Below are 25,779 nucleotides of genomic sequence, written 5' to 3'. Positions count from 1 at the left end.
AAAAGATGGGTGTCAAATTGTGTCACTCCATCCCCTATTTATAGTACATGGAAAACTTAGTTTGTTACTATTTAAACTCTAAAGGATAAATGAAGATAAAAACTGAAATTAAATCTAAATAATAGCTTAACAATAATCCTAATAAAATTCAAATTTAAATAGAGTTTTATGTTTATAAATCTCCTTTTTGAATTTTTGCCCCCAAGTCTTCTACATTTTGTATTTTCAGCACCACTTTTTTCCTATTTCGCATGCTGGCCCATTTTGTCTCCAAATTCATGCTTTTTGCCCCCAAATTTCTTTTTGCCTTCAATTTAATCCCTACCAGATAAAAAACCATAAATAGCTTAAATTAGTAGGATTATACTCAGAATAAATATGTAATTAATACATAAAAATATGTCATTTTAGAGTATTATCAACGAGACTTCAATCGAATCTTCTACAAGCTTCTTGAACAAGATCATACCTGAGTGTTCAAGTTGGAGTGGAATTTTGTGAACTTCGGTGTGTATGCCATATTAAAGATCCATGATGTAGTTGAAAGACTTGGACTCAAAACACCTTTGCCAAATTGGTATGAGGACTGCACCGAGCTTGGAAAGTACGTATCATCCGATTGCAAATATAGGATCATATGAAAAGGTTGGACACTCTAAATGGGTGGGTTAGGATGGATAACCGATTCAATAGGCTCCTTGACAATTGGTGCACACCTTTGTGCTCGGACTCACTATTATCAACTTTGGCAACTACTCTTAATGTGTGGGTTGGGTTATGTCGACTATGGGATAGACACATCGACAATTGTTGCACACATTTGCACTCGAGCTTATTCATGTCATGTTCAATTATTGTTCTTTAGTTGAGGTCTTGGGATAACATAATATTAACCATCATGATATAAAATCTATAAACAATTAATCCTAAACCAATCCATATACCTTATATCCTTATAGAGCTCGTATCCCTAGATTGAGTCTCCGATGATGACATATTGATGACGTCTATACTAATCTTGGATATATTATCCACATTCATCAACCCAATTTCTTTCCGAATGGCCTATTAAGGCCAGTTCTTCATTGCTTTAAAAAAACATTTCTGATTCCAAAAGTACTTTTGAAAGAAAAGCTGTGAAGAACAAGCTGCTTTAGGCTGAAATTTTTAGCTTTTCAGAAGTGTTTTTCAAAAGCACTTCTGAAAAGGAGCTGAAAAGGAGAAGCTAAAAATTTTAGTTTTTCCTCTCCCAAAAACATTTTTGGTTCTTAATTACTTTTTCACCCCTCCAATAACATAGTGTTTTTCTTTTTTTTTCTTGGTACTTAATTACAATTGTGTTAAAATCATTAATTAAAAATAAAAAAATATTTTTAAAATACTAATTACAAATATTTAATGGTTATATTTAAATATTTAAAATATAGTTTATATATTCTAATTAAATTTTATAAATAATTAATATTTATTGCTTAAAAATATTTAAAATTTAAGTTTCATATATTAAAATATTAACAACAAGTTATAATAATTTTTATATTCTTACTAAAATATAATAATATTAACTAATTTAAATATTATTTAAATACATATTTGTTACTTGATAATAACATGTCTAAAATAGACATTTTATTTCTCAAAAGTATTTTTTGACAACAATGCTACACACTCAAATTTTAAACCAAATTTTTCAAAAGTTCTTCTTAACAACACTTTTCAAAAGTAATGAAAAACTAGCCCTAAATCTCTATCTTAAAGTTTATCCATGTTCATCGGCTCTCACAGATTGGGGGCCACATGCTGAATTGCCACAATACTTAATCACTACGCTGCCATTCAACAATATAGAAACATACAACAGGCATGTAGACCCTCCCCAAGGCGTACGTTTCCTCGGCTACGTCTCTATATACTAAGGCATTAGTCACCTCAACCTGATACAATATCCATAGAATCTACAATATAAATTCAGGTTAGTAACATACCTCTTCACTTATATGTTTATTAATATAAATTCAGATTGTACAAGCCCAATTTCGCCTGGCCCATACCAACAAAACAAAAATGGCCCATTTACAAAATTTTAACCCAAATCAAAACAACCAACAGGCCCAACACCAATTTCCCTTACCCTAGCCCGTTTGCAGAAAAGAAAAAAAGAAACAACAGCAACCCTAGGTACGCCGCACCTAGGGCCTTCGTCCACCTACTCTACCACCACCAACTCACCTGCTCCACCTCGCCGCACGCCACCAACTCTCTGCCATCGCCCAACTGCCCACCTGCCAACAAGAAAAGAAAGCAGCAACAACAAGCAAGTAATAGAAAAATTGTAAAATGACTATTTAAAAGCCATTCGAGCATTACCAAAGGGGGGATTGGTTCTAAGGGGACTGACTTTGAATTTGTAAAAGGGGGGTCCTCTTTTTCATTTTCCTTTTTGTAATAGATAGAAACCGATCAAAAATAAAAAGCAAAAGTTGAAAAGAAATAAAGACAAGAAAACGTTGTTGTTCTTTTTCTTTTCCGTTTTTTTTTTCTCATTTTTTCTTTTCATATTTTCGAAACAAAAATAAAAAAGGGAAGCCTTTTTACCTTTTTGGTTGTCGCCGGGGTGCTCAGGAGACCGAGGAGACGATTCGGAGAGAAAATGGGGAGACTTTTGGTCTCCCCGCCGCCATGTACGGCGGCGCCGACACCGGCGACCGGTGGCCGGCATGGCGGCTCTTGGCCGGGCCCTTGCCCGGAGAAGAGGGAGAGGGGAGAGTGTTTTTGAAGTTTTTTTTTGAAAAGAAGAAGAAGAATGAAAATTTTTTTTAAAAAAAACTGACTTAAATAAGCTTTCAAAACGACGTCGTTTTGGGCAGCCTTCTTAGGCACCAAAACGGCGCCTGCTTTTGACTCGACTGTTGGTGACCCAACCCGCTCCGAGGATTCGCGTTTTTAATTTTTGGGCTATTTGTGCGCATGATCCTCCTATTTTGTGGGATGTTGCAATTTGGCCCTTTTTCATTATTTTCTTTTATTTTTAATTTACCCCCATAATTTTATTTTTGCTTCAATTTGGTCCATTTCAACGCTGCGTTTTCATGCTGTGGTTTATTTGCAGTTTTGGTCCCCTTCTCTCAGCGCGCATCACAATTTAGTTCCTGTTATCTTTTTTCATTTCGATTTCACCCCGTATATCTTGCTTTTACTTCGATTTAACCCTTTTTTTAGCATTTTTATTATTTTCTTCATTATTTTTAATATATTATCATCTTTTATTATTATTATTATTATTATTTATATCATTATTACTTATCATATTATTATTATTATTATTATATAATAGCTTATACATATATACATGTACATATATTTTTCTAACTTATTTAATATATATGAGTACTCATTTTTTTATATCTATATGTATATTTATACCTTTTCTCATGAATGTGTATATACATACTCATGCATATATGTTTTATATATATTAAAATATGTATATTATATATATATATTTTTATTTTATGTTATTTTATCTTACTTTATTTTTTATAATTCACATACGTATATATTTTCTTATACGTGCATATATTCTTATGTTTTATAAAATTTACGCATACCCTTCTCATAATATACATGTACATATTTTAACCTTTGTAAATATATACATATGCACCTACTTTTTACATGTATTTCATTATTTTCATATTTCATAATTTCATGTACCTACATATATATGTACACATTTTATATATATACATATTTATTTATCCTTTATATTTTAAAATATATTTTATATATATATTTTATAAATATTTTGTAATTCACGTATACCTACATATTTTAATTTATATCTATATTCATATATATATATATCTTTATTTATTTTCTTCATTTATTTATTTATTTACATGTCCATATTTCATAATTTTTATCTATTTTCCTTTATTGTTTTTTATGTTCATTTATGTATTTATTTATGTGTTCTTTTTTATACTTTAGTTTATTTATTTATTTGCTATGATTGATTTATTTTATTATTCGCTTTTTTTACTCATTATTTTTATGCACATTATTATATTTATTATTCCATTATGCATATTAATATCATATTTCAAACAAGGAAAATATTTCAAATTGAGGCAATATTTTGCGTTTGGGAAATTCGAAAAAACATGCCCTAAGGTGCTGGGTGTCGATTTTTCTCGTTCGACCAAATAGCTAAATATCCTTTTAAAAACTTTTCAAAAATAAGGCAATGTTTTGCGTTTGGAAATTCGAGGAACGTGCCCTAAGGTACTGGGTTTCGATTTCTCATTCCACCAAATGACTTAATATCCTTTTCAAAAATTTTCAAAATAAGGCAATATTTTGCGTTTGGAAATTTGAGGAACGTGCCCTAAGGTACTGGGTTTCGATTTCTCGTTCGACCAAATAGCTAAATATCCTTTAAAACTTTTCAAAAATAAGGCAATGTTTTGCGTTTGGAAATTCGAGAACGTGCCCTAAGGTCTTTGGTTTCGATTTCACGTTTAGCCAAATTGCTAAATATCCTCTTGAATTTTAATCCTCGCCATTCAAGTTTCTTTTAAGGATTGTATTTTGAAATTCTTTAAAGTTTTCGTTTTTCGACACTAAGACATTAAATAATCAACTAGGTACCAATTTTTGGGCGTATCGAGGGTGCTAATCCTTCCTCGTGCGTAACCGACTCCCGAACCTATTTTTCTGAATTTCGTGGACCAAAACCGTTGTTTTAATAAAATCAAATCATTTATTAAAAACAACCACTTTTTAAGGTGATCCGATCACACCTTATAAAAAAAGATTGGTGGCGACTCCCGTTTTATCAGTTTTCGTCAAAACCCAAGTCGACCCCGTTTTTCATCCAAAAAATGGTGTGAACACGGATTATTTGTGTAAACTCATGATTTGATCCAAATTTATTCAAATCTACAAATATGTTCAAAGGCAAAATAAAAGTATGTTTTTTATATTTTGGATAAGATGAACATTCGCATTTGAATCCAGGGGAGGATGCAAAACCGTTCAATTTGTCCCCTGTGCCTGTGTATGACACGTAAGAAAAAAATGAATGAGGGCGGCTAAAGTTGAGGGTCTATATTACGTCAGCATCCACTTCATCGCACCGTAGTTTTCCCGGCATAAATGGCATGCTCCAACTCTTTACCTCACCTATAAATAATAATAATAACAACAACCCGCTAAAGCAATAACTGACCACTAAGCAAACTTTTCAAACTCCCTCTAATTTTTCTTCCATAAGTTTCCCCTTCATTTTCCATTTCAGTAAACCAGAAACCAAATATTTGAATCTTTTTTTTGTTTTTATTTTTATTATTTATTTATTAACACTCTGATTATACGTTACGTACCTTCAAAAAACTCGTCTCCGTTCGTTGTTTTTGCAGGTAAATCTGACTTTGATTTGAATTTCATGATGAATTTTTTTGCGTTAGGTTGAGTTAATTGCTCATAATCAAGAGCAGCTTCACAGTTTAACCTCTTTTTATTTTTTTGAAGATTTTTCTTATTGACCTTTTCTGAGTGACATGTAGTGGTTAACTCCATTAGAGATTAAAATTGTCCCTTCCTTGTCTGGTTTGTCACAAAGAGTACGAGTTAATAAGCTTCTTTCAAATCTTCTTTTTATTTTCCCGAGTCAGAAACTTGTTAAAATATGTGGCCGAAAAGAGTTTCAGTGTTATTGTTATTATTATTTTATTTGCTTGAATTGGTTTAAAGATCTTTTATTTTATTGGTTATCCATATTGAGTCTTATTCTATCTTAGTAGTTGAGCATTAACTGCTTTTATAACCTTATACGCTTATGTAACTGGATTATGTGATATCATTTACGTAAGCATGATGTATGATATGTGTATGGATACTGTATGAACTTATGTATCTATGAAGGAACGTATAAGTGTTCACATGATGTATGTGTGAGTGTATGTTTTAACAATTTGATATCCAAAGAATTGGATTTCATTTATTTTGGTATCTTATTTAGAAATTGAATTTGAGAATTTGATATTCATTGATTGTTGAACAGATGTCGGTTTCGATGGACTTAAGGGAAGTAGTTGGAAGCCAGGTGTGCGGAAATGGAGTTTGGCATACTGAATTGCTTCCTGCTACCAATGATGGCCATGGAGGTGTCATTGTGGAAATGAAAGAGCATATGGATTCTGAAACCTTTGTTATTGTGCTCAGAGCTTCCATGTTGCAGTGGAAGCAACAGGTGTAATAACTTTAGATGAATATTTTGGTTATTGCTTTGCTGAATTTCCCTTAAAAGTAAGCTGAGATGCTTGCTTAAAATTGAAGAATGGGATTGAAATGTGCAAATTCTCCTTATTTGTTAGCTTTCTTAATTTTAATGGAACCTGAGTAGGAGATAAATCTACTCTTTAATCTTTTTAGCTAACCTCTAATTGTGAAAGTTTATCCAGAATCAACAGTTTTACTTAATTATGTCGCTGCTATTCTACAAGGGCTTTAAGTTTCTTAGTTTTAGTTTTTCAGTGTAGATTCATAACATCTGGTTTTTTATCATGCAGGGTAAAAAGGGAGTCTGGATTAAATTGCCTATTGGACTTGTGCATCTAGTTGAAACTACCGTGAAGGTAACCTATACTTGTATATATTATGCAATTACACTGTTCCAACTAGTAGAATAAACTTTGAATGTATGTTTTAGCTTTACTTGAATATTGAACTTTGATATTGTGAACAGTTTTATCCTCTGAGCTTGAGACTTATGATGTCTTGACTGCTTTGAAACACATTACACTGGTTTTAGGAGGGGTTCAGGTACCACCATGCTGAACCAAGTTATCTCATGCTCGTTTCTTGGATTCCTAATACACCTAACAATATCCCTGCAAATGTAACACACCGAGTACGTGTTGGTGCAATTATCCTGAATGATAAAAGAGAGGTTCTCCATTACCCTTTATTTTGTTCTAATTTGTTGGTGCGCCCCCCTTTTTTCTTCCCAGATTCATCAACCTTTTTGTCTCATAGTTGCTTCTTGGCTAATAGGTGCTCACAGTTCAAGAAAAGAGTGGTCGATTTCGAGGAACCGGCATATGGAAAATTCCTACAGGAGTTGTTGATGAGGTATGTGGCAGAGTGTCATCATGAGGACTTTTTACATCAGCTAGAAAATTGATTTCATGTTGCTATTAAATAACAAATGAGCTCTTCTACACACAGGGAGAGGATATTTTTATGGGAGCTATTAGAGAAGTAAGAGAAGAAACAGGGGTAAGTGATGAATGTGTAAAAATATATGTTCTTCTTACATATAATTTAAGAGTATTAATGCTTTCGTGTGACCCACTATTTTTGTCCTTTCCCAGGTTGACACAGAATTTGCAGAGGTCCTAGGGTTCAGGTATGGTGTTTGCATGATTAAACATGTCCTTTTGCCTTTAAAACTGAGTGATCGGAATAGTTTTTGACCTTCACTTGAACATAAAGAACTTACGTCACATATATAACACTAATTATGCTATGCTTCCCCTCATAGCTCCATGTTTTTTTCAAACCAGTTTTACGATTTGTTGATTGGGGGAAACAAAAATCCTCTGCTCCTCAAATTAATAGTTCTTTAAAAGGTTAAGAGAAAAATTAGTTTTTCATTCATATTATATATACCGAAGAAAATGCACTCTTGATAACGTTTTTTTTATTTTTTGATTCGGTTTAGTAAGACTTGGGAGTTGACCAATGGCTGTGAAAATGTGGCTGTAAATCTAAAATCATAGGCATGGAAAGATTCGGATGAAATATTGGTTTCAGTGGTGAAAATATTTCTATTCTATTTGAAAAAATTACTTTTTCTTTTTCGAATTTCAAATTAATCATATTTAATATTTTCGAATCAATTCGAATAAATAATTTGAGTTTAAGTCTAATTAAACAAAACTTAAATAATTGAATAATTTGATTAAAAATTGATGTAAATACCTTTCAACTCCTTGATAGTTTTGAAAATCTGTAAATTGATTCTTCTAAAAATATAAAAATATAAAATAGTTTAAAAATAGAATATTTATAAAATGTTTATTTTCCAAAATTTTATAAATATATATTCAAAAATATAAAAATTATTTAAAAATTTTAAAATGGTAAATTATATATATCTAAAAATTAAATGATAAATTTGAGGTATTAAACAAGTAAATTATCAAATCTAATTTTATGGTACTAATTATCTTGTTTTTTTTCTATTTTGTTTTAAAATATTTTTCTTTTATCTTGGAATTTAATTATGTTGTCAACAAGATCTCAGTTAGTTTAATTTTTAATTTAATTCAAATAAATTTATTCGATTCAAAATAAAATCTATTTTACTCTATTCAATTCAAAAAATTGAATTAAATTAAGGTGATATAATATAATTAGTCTACTCGATTAATTCAAATTTTTAAAATTTTTTCAAATGTTCACCCTTACAAAAATAAAAGTTGGGCTGATATTTTTCCTTTGTGGATGCGACAAGCATATTTAGTACAGTATTTCCAATGAGCCTAAATTTTGGTCATTAGCTTTTGCGAAAATACTGCTTTAAAGGTTAACGATACTTAATCCACGGACTCTACAATTCATGCTTATGTATTTGAATTTCTCAGGAGTTTTTTATTCTTTGTTGACATTGCTTTTCCCAGATTTATTAAGCTTATGTTCATCATCAATACTCCAGCGGTTCAGCCTTCACTAAATTCTTTGTTTTGATATCTTGTTCTTAAATTCAGTCAATCGCACAAGACATTCTTCGAGAAATCAGATCTATTTTTCTTATGCATGTTGCGTCCACTATCTTTTGATATTCAGAAGCAAGAGCTGGAAATTGAGGCAGTTCAGGTACAACTTATTTGTGTTGCAGAGTATATCCTATTAATTCACTAGCTAGTTCTGAATAAAGAGAAGATAAGTGTACGACCACTTTTCACAGACCTGATACATATAGTAGGCATGCATTTACTAGACACCTTTCATCTTATATGTTTACTCTTTTTGTTTCCTTCAGTGGATGCCGTTTGAAGAATATGCTGCTCAACCTTTTGCCCAAAAGCACGAGCTTTTCAAATACATTAACGAATTATGCTTAGCCAAGGTAGACAGAGACTATGCTGGGTTTTCTCCAAGGCCTACATTATCAATGTTCAGCGACCAACCATCTTACCTTTATTTGAACAACAAGGATCTGGACAAGTCAAGTTCTGCTAACAACTCATGCATAAATGTAAAATTGGGTTGATGGTACCATATCATCTGCTAGCCTACTTTATTCCTTCTTTATATATTGATCCCTTAATTCTCCATCCTCTTTCTGATAAAAGAAAGGGTGCAGCCGTGACCAAAAGTTATCAGTTATTATCTCTTGTATAATTTGACCATTGATTATATGCGTTTTGTCATCCTTACTGCTGAATATTTTAAAGAAATCTTATGAAATTATAGATATAGATCACCCTTTAAACATTGATTAGTCAATTGAGTTGGTTTAGTCCACGAGTTATAGGTTGTGTTGTGAGAACACAAATCAAAATTATCTTTTTTTGAGTATTCACAAGTCTTTTAAAATTGTCATCTTCAAATGTATCTCTAGAGATACAAACTTCGGATCCATCTAAATAAGTTAAGCTTCTAGAGCACCTCTTCATAAAAATGACAGGTGGTGTGCCAAGCGGCAAAAGACCCGGAATGAAGAAAAAAAAAAGGACGAAAGACGACAGCAAAACCTGTAGTGAGAGCCACGGTTTATAAAGTGTCTTTACGTTTTGCAATCCCATAAAACTCACTGGTTGTCATTCCCCTCGACTAAACAATCGGTTTCTTCTTTTTTTCTGAAGTGAAACTTTCTGTAGTCAAGGAAAAATATGCGTCCAGCATTTGTCATCCTTGTGGCGCTTTGGATATCAGCCTTCAACCTTGATTACATGGTTTTCGGCGGGGAGGATTCTAGTGCACTCTTGCCATCACCATCTCTTTCTGGCTATCCTTCGTATGGAGCTCCTCCATCACCCCAATCTTTTTCTGGCTATCCTTCGTATGGAGCTCCTCCATCGCCCCAATCTTTTTCTGGCTATCCTTCATATGGAGCTCCTCCGCCACCACCACCACCCTCGTCTATTTCCACCTATCCTTCATATAGAGCTCCACCTCCGCCATCACGTCCAGCACAAGCTAACTGTCCCCCTCCACCAGTTCCAGTACAGTGTTGCAAGTACCCTTCCCATCCAAATCCTAATGAATACTACCAGCCTGTTGTTGACCATTCACCTACTCCTTATTCACCCGTTTCCACCTTTTCCATTGTAATACTTTGCTGTTTTATTCTAGCTCTATCTATGCGCTAATTTTTCTTGTTTTGCTGTCAACAAGCACAGAAAATCTCTTAAAAAAGCTTGTAGTTGTTTTGTAATAAAAGACATGTTTATTTTCATTAGATCAGGTTTTAGTCTTTTGAGTCTGCATGTAATGAATTGATGGTGATGTATGTATTTCAGCACTGGAGTTGCCTTTTTCTAATAATTGGTTTGCGGTTTTCGCGAGCATGTTCGTGAGAGATAGAAATAGAGAGAATCTTGAACTCTCGTTATGCAAAGCGTGAGTGTGTAGTCTCTGCCAAGTGGAAGGAGGACCTTAGTTTCCATTAATGTCCTAACTTACCTTTCTGACTTTTTCACACGCAACGCAAGGACTTGAAAAAGAAAACTTTATATTCCCAAATTATGGATTCACATATTCAATGTATTATTTTATATAAATTTTAAATATTTTAGACTTTTTTCCTCTTCCACTTTATTAAAAATCATTTTAATTTTTAAAATTTTTAAAATTATATTTTTTTTCAAATCACTCCAAAATGAATGAGAAAATTGACATTTTCTAAGTTTCTTTGATATATACATGGATTGCCATATGGATAATATGTCAAGATTTAATTAATTTTTAAAATTAAAATCATTAAAATATATATAAAAGTATTTTTTAAACTTTAAAATTAATTAAATGTTGACTTTTCATTTACGTGGCATTCTACATGTATACAATGTTAGTAAAGTTAACATTTTATTCATTTTAAGGTGATTTGACAAAATATAAATTTAATAGTTAAAGAGATAAAAAGAATAAATGAAGGATTAAAATGATTTTTTAGGAAAAAATTATTATGTCAATATTTTATTAAGACTATTTTTCGTATCAACTTCTAAGAGTATTTGTTGTGTGTGTGTGTGTGTGTGTTTTAACATAGAGTATTTCTTTGGAGTTGAGATTTAGAATTTGAGTACATATCAATATAATTATTTTATTTGGTATTAGCGCAGTCTTAGTCCATGTAGAGATTCTATCGACATTTTATACGATATAAAGAATAACATAGTAATAAATTGAAACTGTAAGATGTAGTCATTATAAAGCAAAAACTAATATCTCACTTATTATTTTTAATTAACAAAATAATCTACAAGATGATGTTGTAAGTTAAGATAGATTTTCTTGTTCTTTATTTTGGATTTATTAAAGATTAGGTAATGGATATTTTATATTTGATATATAAATGTTTTTCATAAATAAATATTTTTAAAACAATAATAAATACATCAATATCATGTATTAATATCTGAGACAAAAAGATAAGATCTACCGAGATGAGATTAAAATAACATACAAATTTTTATATTAAGAGTTAAATTAGTTTTGTCTTATTTATTTTAAAGTAGAAGTAAATTAGTTATATGTATATTAGATTAAAAAGTAAATTAATTTTTTTGTATAGAGATTATTCATATATATTAGATCAAATAGCGATGAGATAAAAATATTATAAAAAATATCATGACTGATTGAATAATCGGTCAATAACATGCATGTTAATGTGCAAGAATTAATTTTTAACCAAAATAACTTATTTAGTTTTTAATTTAATATTCATAAATTAACTGTCTTATTTTTTAAATAAAATGTGAAGAAATACAATCACACCCTTCCTAAAAAAATTCTATGATAATTTTTACCTGTGAAACGACTGTTGAGAATTTCTTAAGCGTTTGTTCCGACATTTATTATTATTAACGATTCCTTTGACTGGGTTTAGATTCCCTCTGGCGCTCTGCAATCTATATCACCTTTGACCATTAGCCATTAATGGAAGGATCTATCCTTTGATATCCACACCCACACAGCTGAATTTAGATCTGACCGCACCAGTCATAAATTCCTTGAACTTAACCCATAGTCTTCAACATTCCTTTTAAGATTTTACACTCCAAACATCCAAAATCTTTTTCTTCGATTTCATTTCAAACAATTATATAGGTACGTGCAATCTAGTTTTGAAGATAATATTAACAACCTAAAATTTTAATAAATCGGGACATATTAGGTTAGATTATTAAAAACAAAGTTAGATGTAAAAGTGTACATAAATTTATTTATTTCTTAAAATCTTATAATTTTGATGTTTCAGATTAAGTAATTTAAACAATCACTACACCAAAACAAGCTTTTAGCGGCGCTTTGACAATCGCCGAAAAAAATGCCGCTAAAGACCAAGACCTTTAGCGGCGCTTCTCCCACAAACGCCGCTAAAGACCAAGACCTTTGGTGGCGCTTCTCCCACAAACGCCGCTAAAGACCAAGACCTTTGGCGGCATTTCTCCCACAAACGCCGCTAAAGACCAAGACCTTTAGCGGCGCTTTTCCCACAAACGCTGTTAAAGACCATGACCTTTAGCGACGTTTTTGCAAAAAACGCTGCTAAAAATATAACCTTTTAAAAAAATTGTTTTAATTAAATAATATTTATTTTTATGATAAATATTATATTATGTTTTATTTTTTAAATTTGAACTTTAAATATACTTTTAAGGATAAATAAAAAATATTATTTAAACTAAATATAAAAATTAATGAATTTAATTTTAGAATTTAAAATAACAAATTAAATAACACAATTAAAATTCAAAAGTTAGAACTCAAGTTGTCGTAAATATTAAAGCAAAAATAAAAATTTGGAATCAAAACTAAAAGAAATAATACATATGAGAAACAGACTGACTAGTTGAACCTGCCTATGACTATACACATCGCAAGAGAATTAAGTTGAAGCTCTATCAGCAACATCTTTAGTTTCATTGGCGCTGCAATTGGCACTCTTTTCCACCTCAAGATTGGAGGCAAAGTCTATGTCATCTAGGACTTTGGTCAAGAATCAGAAATTCCAGGGTCTGCACAAGGCTTTTGCACTTCTATTGCAGTTGAAAACCAAGGTATACTCTATTTAGCATAGAGCAAAATGCGAGCTTCTGGGACAAGACGACTTCTTCTTCAACACAAGTAACCTACAAAAGATGAACATGACCATTATGCACTATTATTCTAAGTACCATCAAAATGTTACCGAGTATATTACAAGTTGACACTTAAATTTCAAACTTAGGATGGAAATTTGCAATATCAGTGAAATTATCAGATCCAAATGCTTGAAGAACAAGCAAAATATTTAAAGTAGTGGGGAAACAGAACCCTCTGTAAGGTATCCTTCATAAGCAAGAAACTTTCAACAAGAAACACATTGTATCCAGTTCAGAAACTGGATATGTTAGTAACTATCCTTAGTAAAAACCAGAATGCACATTAAAATGTGAACAAATTCATCAACGCTTACCCTTGAATCATTTTTTTCTTTTTACACTAATTCATGCTGTATATGTAATTTTACAGTAACAAGAACACATAAATAAATCAAGAAAAAAAATTATGTATAAGAAATTTGTTTGTTATCATGTCATGACATGCTTCTGTTGAACTTCAGATTTCAGGAGTTAGATTACCCCAAGGTGATTTCTATTACTGGTCTATACTTCGACAGACACTCTACTTACCATTGCATGCTGTAGCAATGTAATTTACTTTTTTTATTCCAAATATTATGAACACAATTAATCAGTAGAGTTTATTTCCTCAATTATCAATATTTTAAAGTAATAAATATAAAATTTCCTGAAATATTATTAAGAAAATATATAGCAATAGCAGCACAAATTTTGAGATTTATTCCTTCAGTACCATCCTGTAATTGAATAAATTTGTATTAATAAATAAACCAACCCTTCTAAACTCCTTGCTTTTCAAGTAATAAACATCAATACATACATGGATGCCCAATTTGTATTTCACGAAATACAGGGACTCCACCCCTTTCAATGGATTACCTTCAAATTTTTTATAATTTTATAATCTAACATACCTGCAATGCAAATAAGGGACAAACTAACTTTTTCCTTCTAAACAAAAAACACAAAAAAATCATAGAAAAAAATAAGAAGAAAGAGCCATTCGAAGGCCTAAAAAACTGTCCATGCGAAGGCCTATGGGTATCATTCTAGTTAAGGTTGACACTTAATCTGACAATCCCTTATAGATGGACATCAGATTCACATTATGGCTGTAAATTATCTGCACATAAATGGAAGACCATGGTCTCATTACCTTGTTAGCACACCAAGAAAACACCACCAATGAACCAAGTTCAATAAATAAATAATCATTAATCTTCCAGTTCATAGCTAAAAAATACTTACAGAGCAATCTTCACCGCACCAATCTCAGCCACATTGGCATCATTTGCTGCTACTGAACCCGAAAACAATGCTCAAAATATGTTGAGGTGCCTTCCTGTTTGTCATTTTAATATCCTACTATGTAAATAAAAATCCAATATATACCCTTCAACAAAATTCTAGAACACGTATATAGACAAACATGCACCACAAATATAAACAAGAAAAGTAGTAAAATAGCAGAGCATCATACCCAACATAGTTCTGGCACAAATTTTCATGTGATGTAGCTTGGAGAATTAACTTTTGAACTTGCAATTTTACAGACAAACCATGTTCCACTTCTCAGTTATCTCCAGAAGTTTCCAAACTCTTCTTGCCACGATCAACATAGTCGCCTAGAAATAGGTAATTAGCATGAGGAGGAAAACCCCCGTACTCGAACAGCCTTAGTAAGTCACTATATTGCCCATGTATGTCACCTAAAAACACAAACAAAAATTTTACAATTAAGATACAGGAAAATGATGGTACTACTATTAAGTCCCATTTGAATGATATCTCCATTTCTATTCATTCGAGTTTACAATCATATTCAAACATGTCATATATATGATTTTATTTACTTCATATATCAATCAAACAGTTAAAACAAAACAACAGGAACCCAATTTCCACCTCTAGAAAAACGATAAATTAAGCTTTAAAAACCCACAAAATATTTTCTAATAACAATCCCCAACGAAACATAAAGCTAAAAATTAAAAAAAAAAGCCCAAAAACTTTACTGCAAATTTTGATGGGTGCTTCGAGTTCAAGCAAACTTGTTTCACTGGCCTGGTTGACCGAACTTCCGTCAGCCGTCTAATTATATCGTCTACTACTGTTGGGTCCATCCCTTGCGTCGTCATCGCTGCCATTAAATCGTCCTCCTTCAACGGCCTTTGATTAAACGAAACCCTAAAAAATTGAAACGGAACAAGATAAACGACCCCTTTTTGTTAGGAAGAGAAAGAGATTGGGGAAAATGGTAATAATCTTTTTTAGAGAAATTAAATATAAATTTATTTAACTTTGGAGAACCTTGCAATATCCAGTTTCTAATCGAATCATATGCAGCTATCTTTGGAGAGCTTTGGAGACGGAAAGGAGACGGAAAGGATCGAAGAACTTTGGAGAGAGGGAGAAAGAATATCCGAGAAAAAGAAAGAAAGGAGAAAGAAATGAGTTTGAAAAGGGTGAAGGAGCGAAATCCTCACAGACCGCGAAGAAGAGGGGAAAAAATTAAGGGGTTCAGTGGGGGAAAATTTGGATAAAAAGGCGCGTTTTTTTTTTAAATAAAATAAATTTTTTTGGCTTTTTTTATAAAGACGCCGCTATTGCTTATATTTGCGGCGTTTTTTTATAAAAACGCCACTAAAAATTAAAGTTCTAATCATAAACGGTGCCGTTTTATTAAGCTTAATGCATAGTTCTGGCGTTTTTTACAAAAAATGCCACAAAATCTTTAATTTATTTCATTTCTAAAATATAAGAATTATATAAAATTATAAATTTTAGGTTTTTTGTCTTTTTTGTTTGTATTTTTATTTCATTTCTTAGAATTTTGGTCCTATATATCCAAAATAATTAATTATACGTACCTAAATATATATCCATCCATATATATATCAATACTTTTTTGACTTATTTATTAATTCTATTTAAACTAATATTTAAATATATCAAATGATTTAGATTAAATTTTAAAATATATTTTTAAAAAACTAATTAATCTAAACCCAAAACCTTGATTCGACCCTAAAATCTCTAAATCCTAAATCCCTAACTCTTAACCCTAACTCCTCTTTTACAATTATATAAGAACTTAATTAAAATATAAATTAAAAATACTAATTAATCTAAACCTTAAACCCTAGCCCGACCCCGAATCTCTAGACCCTAAATCACTAACTCATAACCTTTAATCCTAAACCTCAAACCCTAAACCCTTAACTACTAACCCATAAACCTTATTTAATATATAAATTAAAAAACACTAATTAATCTAAACCCTAAACCTTATCCCAAATCCCTAACCCCTAAACCTTATTTAATATAAATTAAAACATACTAATTAACCTAAACCCTAAGCCCTAACCTGACACTAAATCCATAAACCTTAAATATATCCCTAACTCTTAATCTCTAACCCCTAACCCCTAAAACACAACCCTTAAACCAGAATCCCTAATCCATAATCCATAATCCATAATCCCTAATTCCATAATCTATAAACCTTAAAATTGTAACTCCTAAACCGGCCTTAAATCATAAATTAACCCTATACCCTAAACTATATACCTTAAACCTTATATTTTAAACCCTAAACTATAATGATAATTAATTAAATATTTTAAAATTAATACTATGGTATCTTTTGCAATTATATATGAAATTATTTAATATATAAATTAAAAATCAATCAGTCATGCACCCAAAAAATTCTAAAATTATTTTAAATAATAGTATTTTAATTTTTCTATTTTTAACAAATATTTTTCTATGTTTTTTATTTTAAATTATTTCTACGTGTCATTATTTCAAATTTATCAAAATTTAACAAATATTCAATTAAAAATAAATTGAATTTTAATTAATATAATTAAACAAATTAAATAGTAAATAGACAGATAAAATATTTTTGCGGCGCTTTTTTAAAAACGCCGCTAAAGCCCCGAGCATTAGCGGCGCTTCTTGGAAAATACCGCTAAAGCTCTGAGCATTAGCGACGCTTTTTTAAAAATGCCTCTAAAGCCCTAGAAGGTCCAAAAACGATGCCGTTGGGTTTAGATTTTTTGTGGCGTTTTATGAGAAGCGCCGCTAATGCTCAATTTTTAGCGGCGTTTTTTTGTCCAAACGCCACTAAAAATGCCGCTAAAAGTCTGTTTTGGTGTAATGAATGCGACTCTCTTTTTTTTAAAGAAGGAGACCCTCTTTTCTTCCATTGGTTTTCAAAGATTTAGATAAGTACATACAATCTAGTTTTGAAGATAATATTAGCAACGTAAATTTTAATACAAAATTTAATAAATTAGGATATGTTATGTCGATTTTCAAAAATAAAATTAGATGTAGAAGTGTATATGAATTCATTGATTTATTGAAATATTCAAATCTTATAGTTTTGATATTTTAGATTAAGTAATTTAAAGAATGTGACTTTTCTTTTTGAAGATGGAATGTTAGAAAAATTACGTATGGATAATTTGGGGATCATAACACTAATATATAACTTTTGCACATTAATTTTAGTTTCTAATCAGCCCATCATCAATTAGAAATTAGATATTAGAGTATTTACATAGATTTGACTCATACTTTATTTAATAACTGAAGTCCAATAAGCCTTAACCAAATTGGATCATTTTAAATTGGGTTAACCTTTTATGATAGTAAATAATAACATGTAATTATTCTTATTATATATGCGATGCCCATATTTTTCTAATAATCTCTTTTTGGACTACATATATATACTAATTACTTTACAATTACATGTCATTATATAACCTTATGAGCTTAAAACCTATTAAATCCAAAAGATATTCCAAACAATCTCGTCCATTAATTATGTTAACATAGAACCAATGTGACTTTCGTTACATATATCATAGCTAAATCCATCCTTGATCACATATATTAACACAATTGAATGACATAAATCAAGTATGGATGTGTAGCATGGAAATTACATGTAATGTGATCTTAAACATGCCTATTTCCAACTAGTCCTCCTTAAACCTTAGTGAGATCAATTCTTACCAAAAATCAAAAAGTGTGAATAAATTAGATATTCCTTATTTCTGCAGAAAATAACCTTAGAATTCGTAAACTGAAATAACTAAAAATGTGTCTATAACAGAATTCCCACTGAAAAAAAAATCTGTAAACATTTAAAATTACAAACTTCCACTAAAATCGAACATCCTCAAATGTCATTACACCAATATGAGCAGTGTGCTCATAAAAAAAACATAGGGTGATAGTCTTTTAGAGTAGATCCGCAATTATGAAGGTTGTCCCAATATGTTTTATAGACATCTAATCACTCGAAACTTTTTCTTTAACAACGAGGAATTTAAAGTCTATATGTTTAAACTTTGATGTGCTACTGTTGTTATTGGAATAAAGGATTGTTATTTATTGTTATAATTTGCACATTAATGACAATTTTGCATCCATATTCCATCACAATTGGGTACCTAATGATTCCTAACTTATTAGACCTCCGATATGTGAGCATGTAATGTTTTGTTTTATGAAGATAATGAATGAATCGTTTGGTTGCTTTCCAATGATCAATACTTTAACTCCTGAAATATTTGCACAACATCCCAACAATATACGCAATATCCAAATGCGTACAAACCTGAACATACATTAGACTCCCACTGCTGAAATGTAGAGAATCTTATGCATTTTCATAATCTTAACATCATTCTTAAGGCATTGATTGAGACCATTCTTACTCCTACTAAACTTGTGATGTATAAAATCATTAACCAAAGCCATCTAAAAACTAAATGAGATAATCACTTGGTGAATATTGTAATATCACTGATGAAAAGTTTTCTTGAACCCATAAATGGATTCCTTTAACTTGCAAACCATTGGCTTTGCATCACCGAACACAAAGTTTTCTAGTTGTACCATATAAATCGTCTCATCAATGTCGCCATTGAGAAACGTAGTCTAGACATCCATCTGATGTAGCTCAAAGTCAAAATACGTCACTAAAGCCATTATAAACCTTTCTTTAGTTGACCTTCTTAATGGCATTAGTTCTTGATGTTGTTGTTGGAAAATGTGCCCATATTGTAGTAAACTTGTAACTGTTTTCTATTTATTTGAATGATGAATAAATAAATAAAGTTAATTTCACATTTCACTATTATGCCTTTTACATTTTGCATGCATAGCGAAATTGTGGCAAGCAAATATTAGATCATTGATTGTCTAAAGTTCAAACTGAAGATAAGTGGCATTGTAAAGAATGTTTACATTGCGAGAAAGAAAAATTACTTCAGTAGATAATCTAAAATAGCTCGTAATCCCGTAAAAGAATCAAAGTGAGCATTTGATTCAAATACTGAGAATGATTATTATGTTGTCTACAATTCGAATTGGGGAGATGGCTAGTCTTGGCTATCGGAGTAGTTGACTCCACGAGTAGAGATATAAATGTACTCATTGGTAGAATGATACATTTGTCATATCCCAAAAACCATAAATTAAGAGTAATTAGGTATAAGGATTAAATTGCATATAAAACAAACAAAATAAAAAAAGAAATAGAAATAGAAAGGTAGAAACAAAACAGAGAAGTAAAATGAAAAAAAAGAAAAAGGAGAAAAAAACAGACGAAGCGCCTTAGGGTTTCAAAAGTTCCAAATTTAATTGGTTAGTCAATTTAATCATTTTTTCTTGTAATTTTTATGTTTTTGGAATCCCGGTATTAAATGCTACCTGACCCATGTCAAAATTTTAGAAATTATTGAGTTTTTAAATGTTGTTAATGTTGAATAATTTTAGTATTAGGGATTAAATTGATAGATTTTTAAGTTAGAAGTGAAAAAGAATTGAATTGTAGAACAAATTGTAAATTTTGAGGAATAGAAGCTAAATTGTGAAAATTCAAAATTTAGGGATTTAAGTGAAATTAGAGAGTTAAATCTAGTTTAAAGTGGAAATTGAATGAAAATATAGAATTGATTGTGATGAAATAAAATTAGTCTCGGTTTAGGGACTAAATTATAATTTAGACAAATGTTGAGTAAAATTTGAAATATACAATATGATATTGAACTGTATTGTATTGATGAATTTTAATTGTTTTAATTCCGTAGCTAACATCGTACTGGAATCCTCAACTAAAAAGGGAAAAGATAAAGTCGACGAAGAATAGCTCGGAATTTCTGGTTTGTATTTCTATAATCCGAATTTAGTTGTTAATTGTTATAATTCATTTAATGCATATGGTAAGTGTTGAGGTGAGAATTATTGTGATGAATTTATTGAATTTATATTGATTGAATTGGTATATATATTGAATATATATATTGAAATGAAATGAATATTGGTTGTATTTGAAAAGTGAATTGAAATCCTATTAACTGTATCGGGCTGAGTTGGATATAGATGCCATGCCATAGGATTGGAAGAGTTCAGAGATTTCTTCGACTTCGAGTCGATGAGACATTGGGTGTCAATTTACTATTTCGAATTTAATTCGATGAGGTACTGGGTGCCAATTTACTTCGGTTTAACCGATGAGACACTGGGTGTCAAATTATTACTTCGAATTATCCAATGAGGCACTGAGTGCCAAACTAATGTGTTTTGGTTTGATCTGTGTATCCATCCGCGTCCAAGTCGTGTTAATAGGGGTAAATGAATAATAAAGATTTATAATTTATATTGAAATGGTATGGTATGAGAAATGGAAGTGAAATAGTGAATTGAAAATAGAATGTGAAATATGTTTCAAATATATGGAATATATGAGTTATATACTCATGAAATGACTATGGAATGAATATTGTAATTGTATAATAAAACGTGAAATAAATTGTGAAAAGCTATTTATATAGCAAGTATGAGAATTGAGATATTTGTGAAACAAATGAAATATGACATGGTTGTAATAATTAAATATTAATATGTGTTTATATTTCAATTGTATATTTGTAATTTCTTATCTTTAAATATTCGGATTATAGAAATACCACTGAGTTTATACTCAGCGTACGGTTTTATTTCCCGTACGCAGGTTAGGTACTTAACTTTTGATCGTCGATTCAGCATCCAACAACGATCCCAAACTCAAATGTGGTGATGTTTATCCTTTGTGTCGGCCTGTACTTAGGGTGTTTAAATAATAGTTATTTTGTGGTTTGATTGTAAATGAGGTTATAAATTTAATTTTGGTTGGTTTTATACATATAAATATGTGTTTGCTTTTGAAGCCATATTATGACATGATAAATTTAACTAAATCTAGATAGGTGCATTTGAATTTAATTATATGTTTAAGTGCTCATGAACTACGCAAATTGATTTGGATTTGGTATGTTTATAATTTGGATTAAAATGATGCTTTGATGACTTGTTTTGATGATATGAAATGTTTGAAATTTCTGTCTGTTTGATTTATAAACTCCAATAATGCTTCGTAACCTAGTTTCAGCGAGGGATACGGGTTGGGGGTGTTACATGGTACCTTGATAGTGGATGCTCAAGATATATAACTGGTAGCAAGAGTCATTTCATTGAACTAAATCCAAAAAGTGGAGGAAAAATTACATTTGGAGACAACTCCAAAGGACTCATTTAAGGAATTGACTTTATTGGTAAAAAAATTTCAATCTTATATATGTCAATGGTCTTAAGCATAATCTTTTGAGTATAAGTCAATTATGTGATAAAGGTCTTAATGTCATATTTAAGTCAAATGGGTGTAAAGTTGTTGACATTGTTTCTAATAAAATTGTGCTTGTTGGTCATAGAATAAGAAACAACATCTACATGGTGCATTTAAATGATTTGCATTATTCAAACATTTGTTTTATGACCAAAAATGAAAATACTTCTTAGTTATGACATAGAAAACTAGGACATGCTAGTATGCATAAGCGTAGCTAGGGAGCTGGCAGAGGCCCCATCCCTCCCTAAAATAGAAAATTTTTCATTTAGGCCCTTTAAAATTTTTAAAATTTTAAATTAGTAAAGGTAAAATTACACTTTAGTCCCCTAAAAAGGATAAAAAATTTATTTAATCCTTTAAAAATTATAAAGATATAGATTATTAAAACGGTGAAATTGTATTTTTAATATTGTAAAAATTACAATTTAATTTCGCACCCCTAAAAAAATTTTCTGGCTTCGCCCCTACTAGTATGAGCATATTGTATAAATTGGCTAAAACTGATTTAGTAAAAGTTTTTTTTTTTTTGCCAAAAATTGATTTTGATTTAGATAAAGTTTGTGATGCATGTGTTAAAGACAAACATAAAAGAGTTTCTTTTAAACCTATCAATGATATGTCTATTAGTCGAGTTTTACAATTAATTCACATTGATCTTTTTGGACCTATTAGAACTACTATCTTAGGTGGAAAACAATATGCTTTTATACTTGTAGATGATTACTCTAGATTTACTTGGGGTTCTTTTCTTGAGTACTAAATATGAAGCTTTAGAGAAATTCATCATATTTTCAAAAATTAATCAAAATGAAAAAGGTTACTAAATTTCTAGTGTTAGGAGTGACCATGGAACCGAATTTCAAAATCTTGGTCTTGATGGTTTATGTAATTCAAATGGTATTAGCCACAATTGTTTAGCACCCAGAACCCCTCAACAAAATAGAGTTATTGAGAAGAAAAATAGAACTTTAGAAGAAATGGCTAGAACTATGCTTTGTGAAAATAATTTGCCAAAATATTTTTGGGCGAAAATCACAAACACTGCATGTTATATTGTAAATTGAGTAATAATTAGGCCTATTTTTAAGAAAACTCCATATGAACTTTTCAAAAAAAAAAAAACAACCTAACATTAGCTATTTTCACATTTTTGGGTGCAAGTGTTTTGTTTTAAATAATGAAAATGATAACCCTAGCAAATTTGATGCAAAAAGTAATAAAGGTATTTTTCTTGGTTATTTTTTAAACTCTAAAGCTTATCAATTCTTTAATAAAGAACTTTAGTAGTTGAAGAGTCCATACATGTTGTTTTTGATGATATTAACTCCCTTCCTAGAAAGGATTCTTGTGTTGATGATAATGATGTAGGAATATTAAACAATAATGATAAAGTTGAAAAATTATCAAATGAAAAGATGCAAGAACATACACAAGATGCTCTAAAGGAACTTACTCTAGAGGAAAGAGAAGTTAGTCATCCAAGAGAGTACAACTAGATAAAGGATGGTAAAATTTTAGGCGATCCAACCAAAAGGATGACTACTCGATCCTCTCTTAGAAATACTTGTAATTATGTTGTATTTATCTCATGCATAGAGCTTAAGAATATAAAAAAAATTAAATGATGAAGATTGGATATTGGTTATGCAAGAAGAGTTAAATCAATTAGAGAGGAGTAAAGTGTGGACCCTAGTTGAGAGACCTTGTGAACAATCTACTGTCGGTACTAAGTGGGTTTTAAGAAACAAACTAGATGAGAGTGGTAACATAGTGAGGAACAATAGTAGACTTGTTGCTCAAGGGTACATTTAAGAGGAAGGCATAGACTATGATGAAACTTATGCACTTGTAGCTAGAATGGAAGTCATTAGAATGCTTTTAGCTTTTGCATGCTTTCATGATTTCAAATTATATCAAATGGATGTTAAAAGTGTTGTTATAAATGATTTTATAAATGAAGAAGTGTATGTTGAACAACCACTCGATTTTGAAGATTTAAAATTTCCAAACCATGTTTTCAAACTTTCAAAAGCTTTGTATGGCTTAAAACAAGCTCTTAGAGCTTGGTATGAAAGATTATCAAGCTTTTTTATTGAAAAGGGTTTTTGTAAAAGGAATGTTGACACAACACTTTTTATTAAAAGAAAAGGCTAATATATTTTAGTAGTACAAATATATGTTGATGACATTATGTTTGATGCTACTAATGATCTTTTATGTCAAGAATTTTCTAAGCTAATGCAAAGTGAATTTAAGATGAGCATGATGGGTGAGCTCACATTCTTTTCAGGGCTTCAAATCAAGCAAAAGAAGGATGACATCTTCATTAATCAAGCTAAGTATACAAGGGAGATGCTCAAGAAGTTTATGATGGATATCCTCAAACCACAAGCTACTACTGTGAGCCTTTCTAAAAGCTTGAAAAAGATAAGGAAGGTAAATGTGTTGATATTAAACTTTATAGGTCAATGATTGGTTCTTTACTCTATCTTTCCGCAAGTAGATCATATATTATATTTAGTATTTGCTTGTGTGCCAGATATCAATCTTGTCCTAAGGAATCACATTTACAAGCCATTAAAGAATCTTTAGATTAGAGACACTTCTAACTTAGGCTTCTGGCATCCTAGAGACTCATTCTTTAACTTGCATGGTTTCTTGGATGCGGATTTTAGAGGTTGCAAATAGATAGGAAAAGCGCCTCCAATACTTGTCAATTCCTAGGCAACATACTTATGTAATGGTTTTCAAAATTACAACATAATGTTGCCTTGATCACTATCGAAGCGAAATACGTCTCCGCCAGTATTTATTGTGCTCAAGTTTTTTTTTGATGGAACAACAATTTAAGGACTATGGAATTGATGTAGATAGCATTCCTGTCAAGTGTGATAATACTAATGCTATTTATCTTACTAAAAATCTCATCCAACATTCTAGAACTAAATATATTGAAAGTAGACACCATTTCATTAGAGATCATGTCCAAATATGAGATATTGTTCTAGAATATGTTGATACTTTGCATCAATTAGCTGATATTTTCATTAAACCTTTAGATGAAGGAAGATTTTGAACACTCAAGAGAGAGTTAGGTATTACCACCTTACATTGATTTTGTGTTCCAATGCTTTTATGCATCTTCATGCTTTTAACATGCTTTATAGCTTAAAATTGATTGAAATAACATGTATGAATGATTTCTATGGTTTTTAAATACATATAGCTAGGGGGAGTTGAAGTTGCATAATTTGTCTATTTTGACCTATTTGGTATAGTATACAAATTTTTTATTGCCTTTAAGTATGCTTAAGTAGACTTTATTTGATAAAATTGATCAATTTTTGATGATTTTGTGATTTTCTATGATTCATATGCATCTTGCCTTAATCCTACATAATTAGATGTATGAAATCATTAGAAATAGAAAAGAAAAAATAACATTTTAAATCAGTTCAATGCACTTTAGGCTTTAGAACTAAGTTTTGGGAAGTTTCTAAACTTTTGAATCAATCTGGGCATTGCAATATCGATACTTAACAAAAGTATTGATACTTAAGGTGAAGTATTGATACTTCATGAAAATTATCGATACCATCAATATTTAAAAATGGTCTACAATGTGTTTTAAAAACATTTTGGGCAAAAAAAATTTCACATTTTCTCTTTACTGATTCTCAAAACACCAAAAATCGGTACATCAATAATCTTAAAATTTTCCTT

General features: G+C 30.6%; 2 protein-coding genes and 1 long non-coding RNA gene across 3 annotated transcripts; 2 read left to right on the top strand and 1 right to left on the bottom strand.

Moving 5' to 3' along the window:
* Positions 1–5,206: 5,206 nt before the first annotated feature.
* Positions 5,207–9,511, top strand: LOC105781814 (nudix hydrolase 10). The gene is made up of 9 exons (XM_012606343.2): positions 5,207–5,420; positions 6,065–6,253; positions 6,573–6,638; positions 6,815–6,952; positions 7,057–7,134; positions 7,231–7,281; positions 7,377–7,411; positions 8,775–8,883; positions 9,050–9,511. Exons 2-9 carry the CDS (start codon positions 6,065–6,067, stop codon positions 9,278–9,280), a joined length of 897 nt encoding a protein of 298 aa, XP_012461797.1. The 5' UTR covers positions 5,207–5,420; the 3' UTR covers positions 9,281–9,511.
* A 391-nt stretch (positions 9,512–9,902) lies between these two features.
* Positions 9,903–10,382, top strand: LOC105786775 (leucine-rich repeat extensin-like protein 1). The gene has a single exon (XM_012613256.1). The coding sequence runs from the start codon at positions 9,903–9,905 to the stop codon at positions 10,380–10,382; it is 480 nt and encodes a 159-aa protein (XP_012468710.1).
* A 4,029-nt stretch (positions 10,383–14,411) lies between these two features.
* On the bottom strand, positions 14,412–15,557 carry LOC105787211 (uncharacterized). The gene is made up of 4 exons (XR_008193800.1): positions 15,380–15,557; positions 14,845–15,073; positions 14,613–14,706; positions 14,412–14,487 (listed from the first exon to the last, which is right to left on the bottom strand). It is a non-coding gene; the product is annotated as an uncharacterized LOC105787211 (long non-coding RNA).
* Positions 15,558–25,779: the final 10,222 nt, after the last annotated feature.

Source organism: Gossypium raimondii, chromosome 1, assembly GCF_025698545.1.
Source record: "Gossypium raimondii isolate GPD5lz chromosome 1, ASM2569854v1, whole genome shotgun sequence".
In the NCBI taxonomy this organism is placed as follows: domain Eukaryota; kingdom Viridiplantae; phylum Streptophyta; class Magnoliopsida; order Malvales; family Malvaceae; genus Gossypium; species Gossypium raimondii.
Note: the sequence above shows the minus strand (reverse complement) of the source record. Positions and strands in the feature narration are given on the sequence as shown.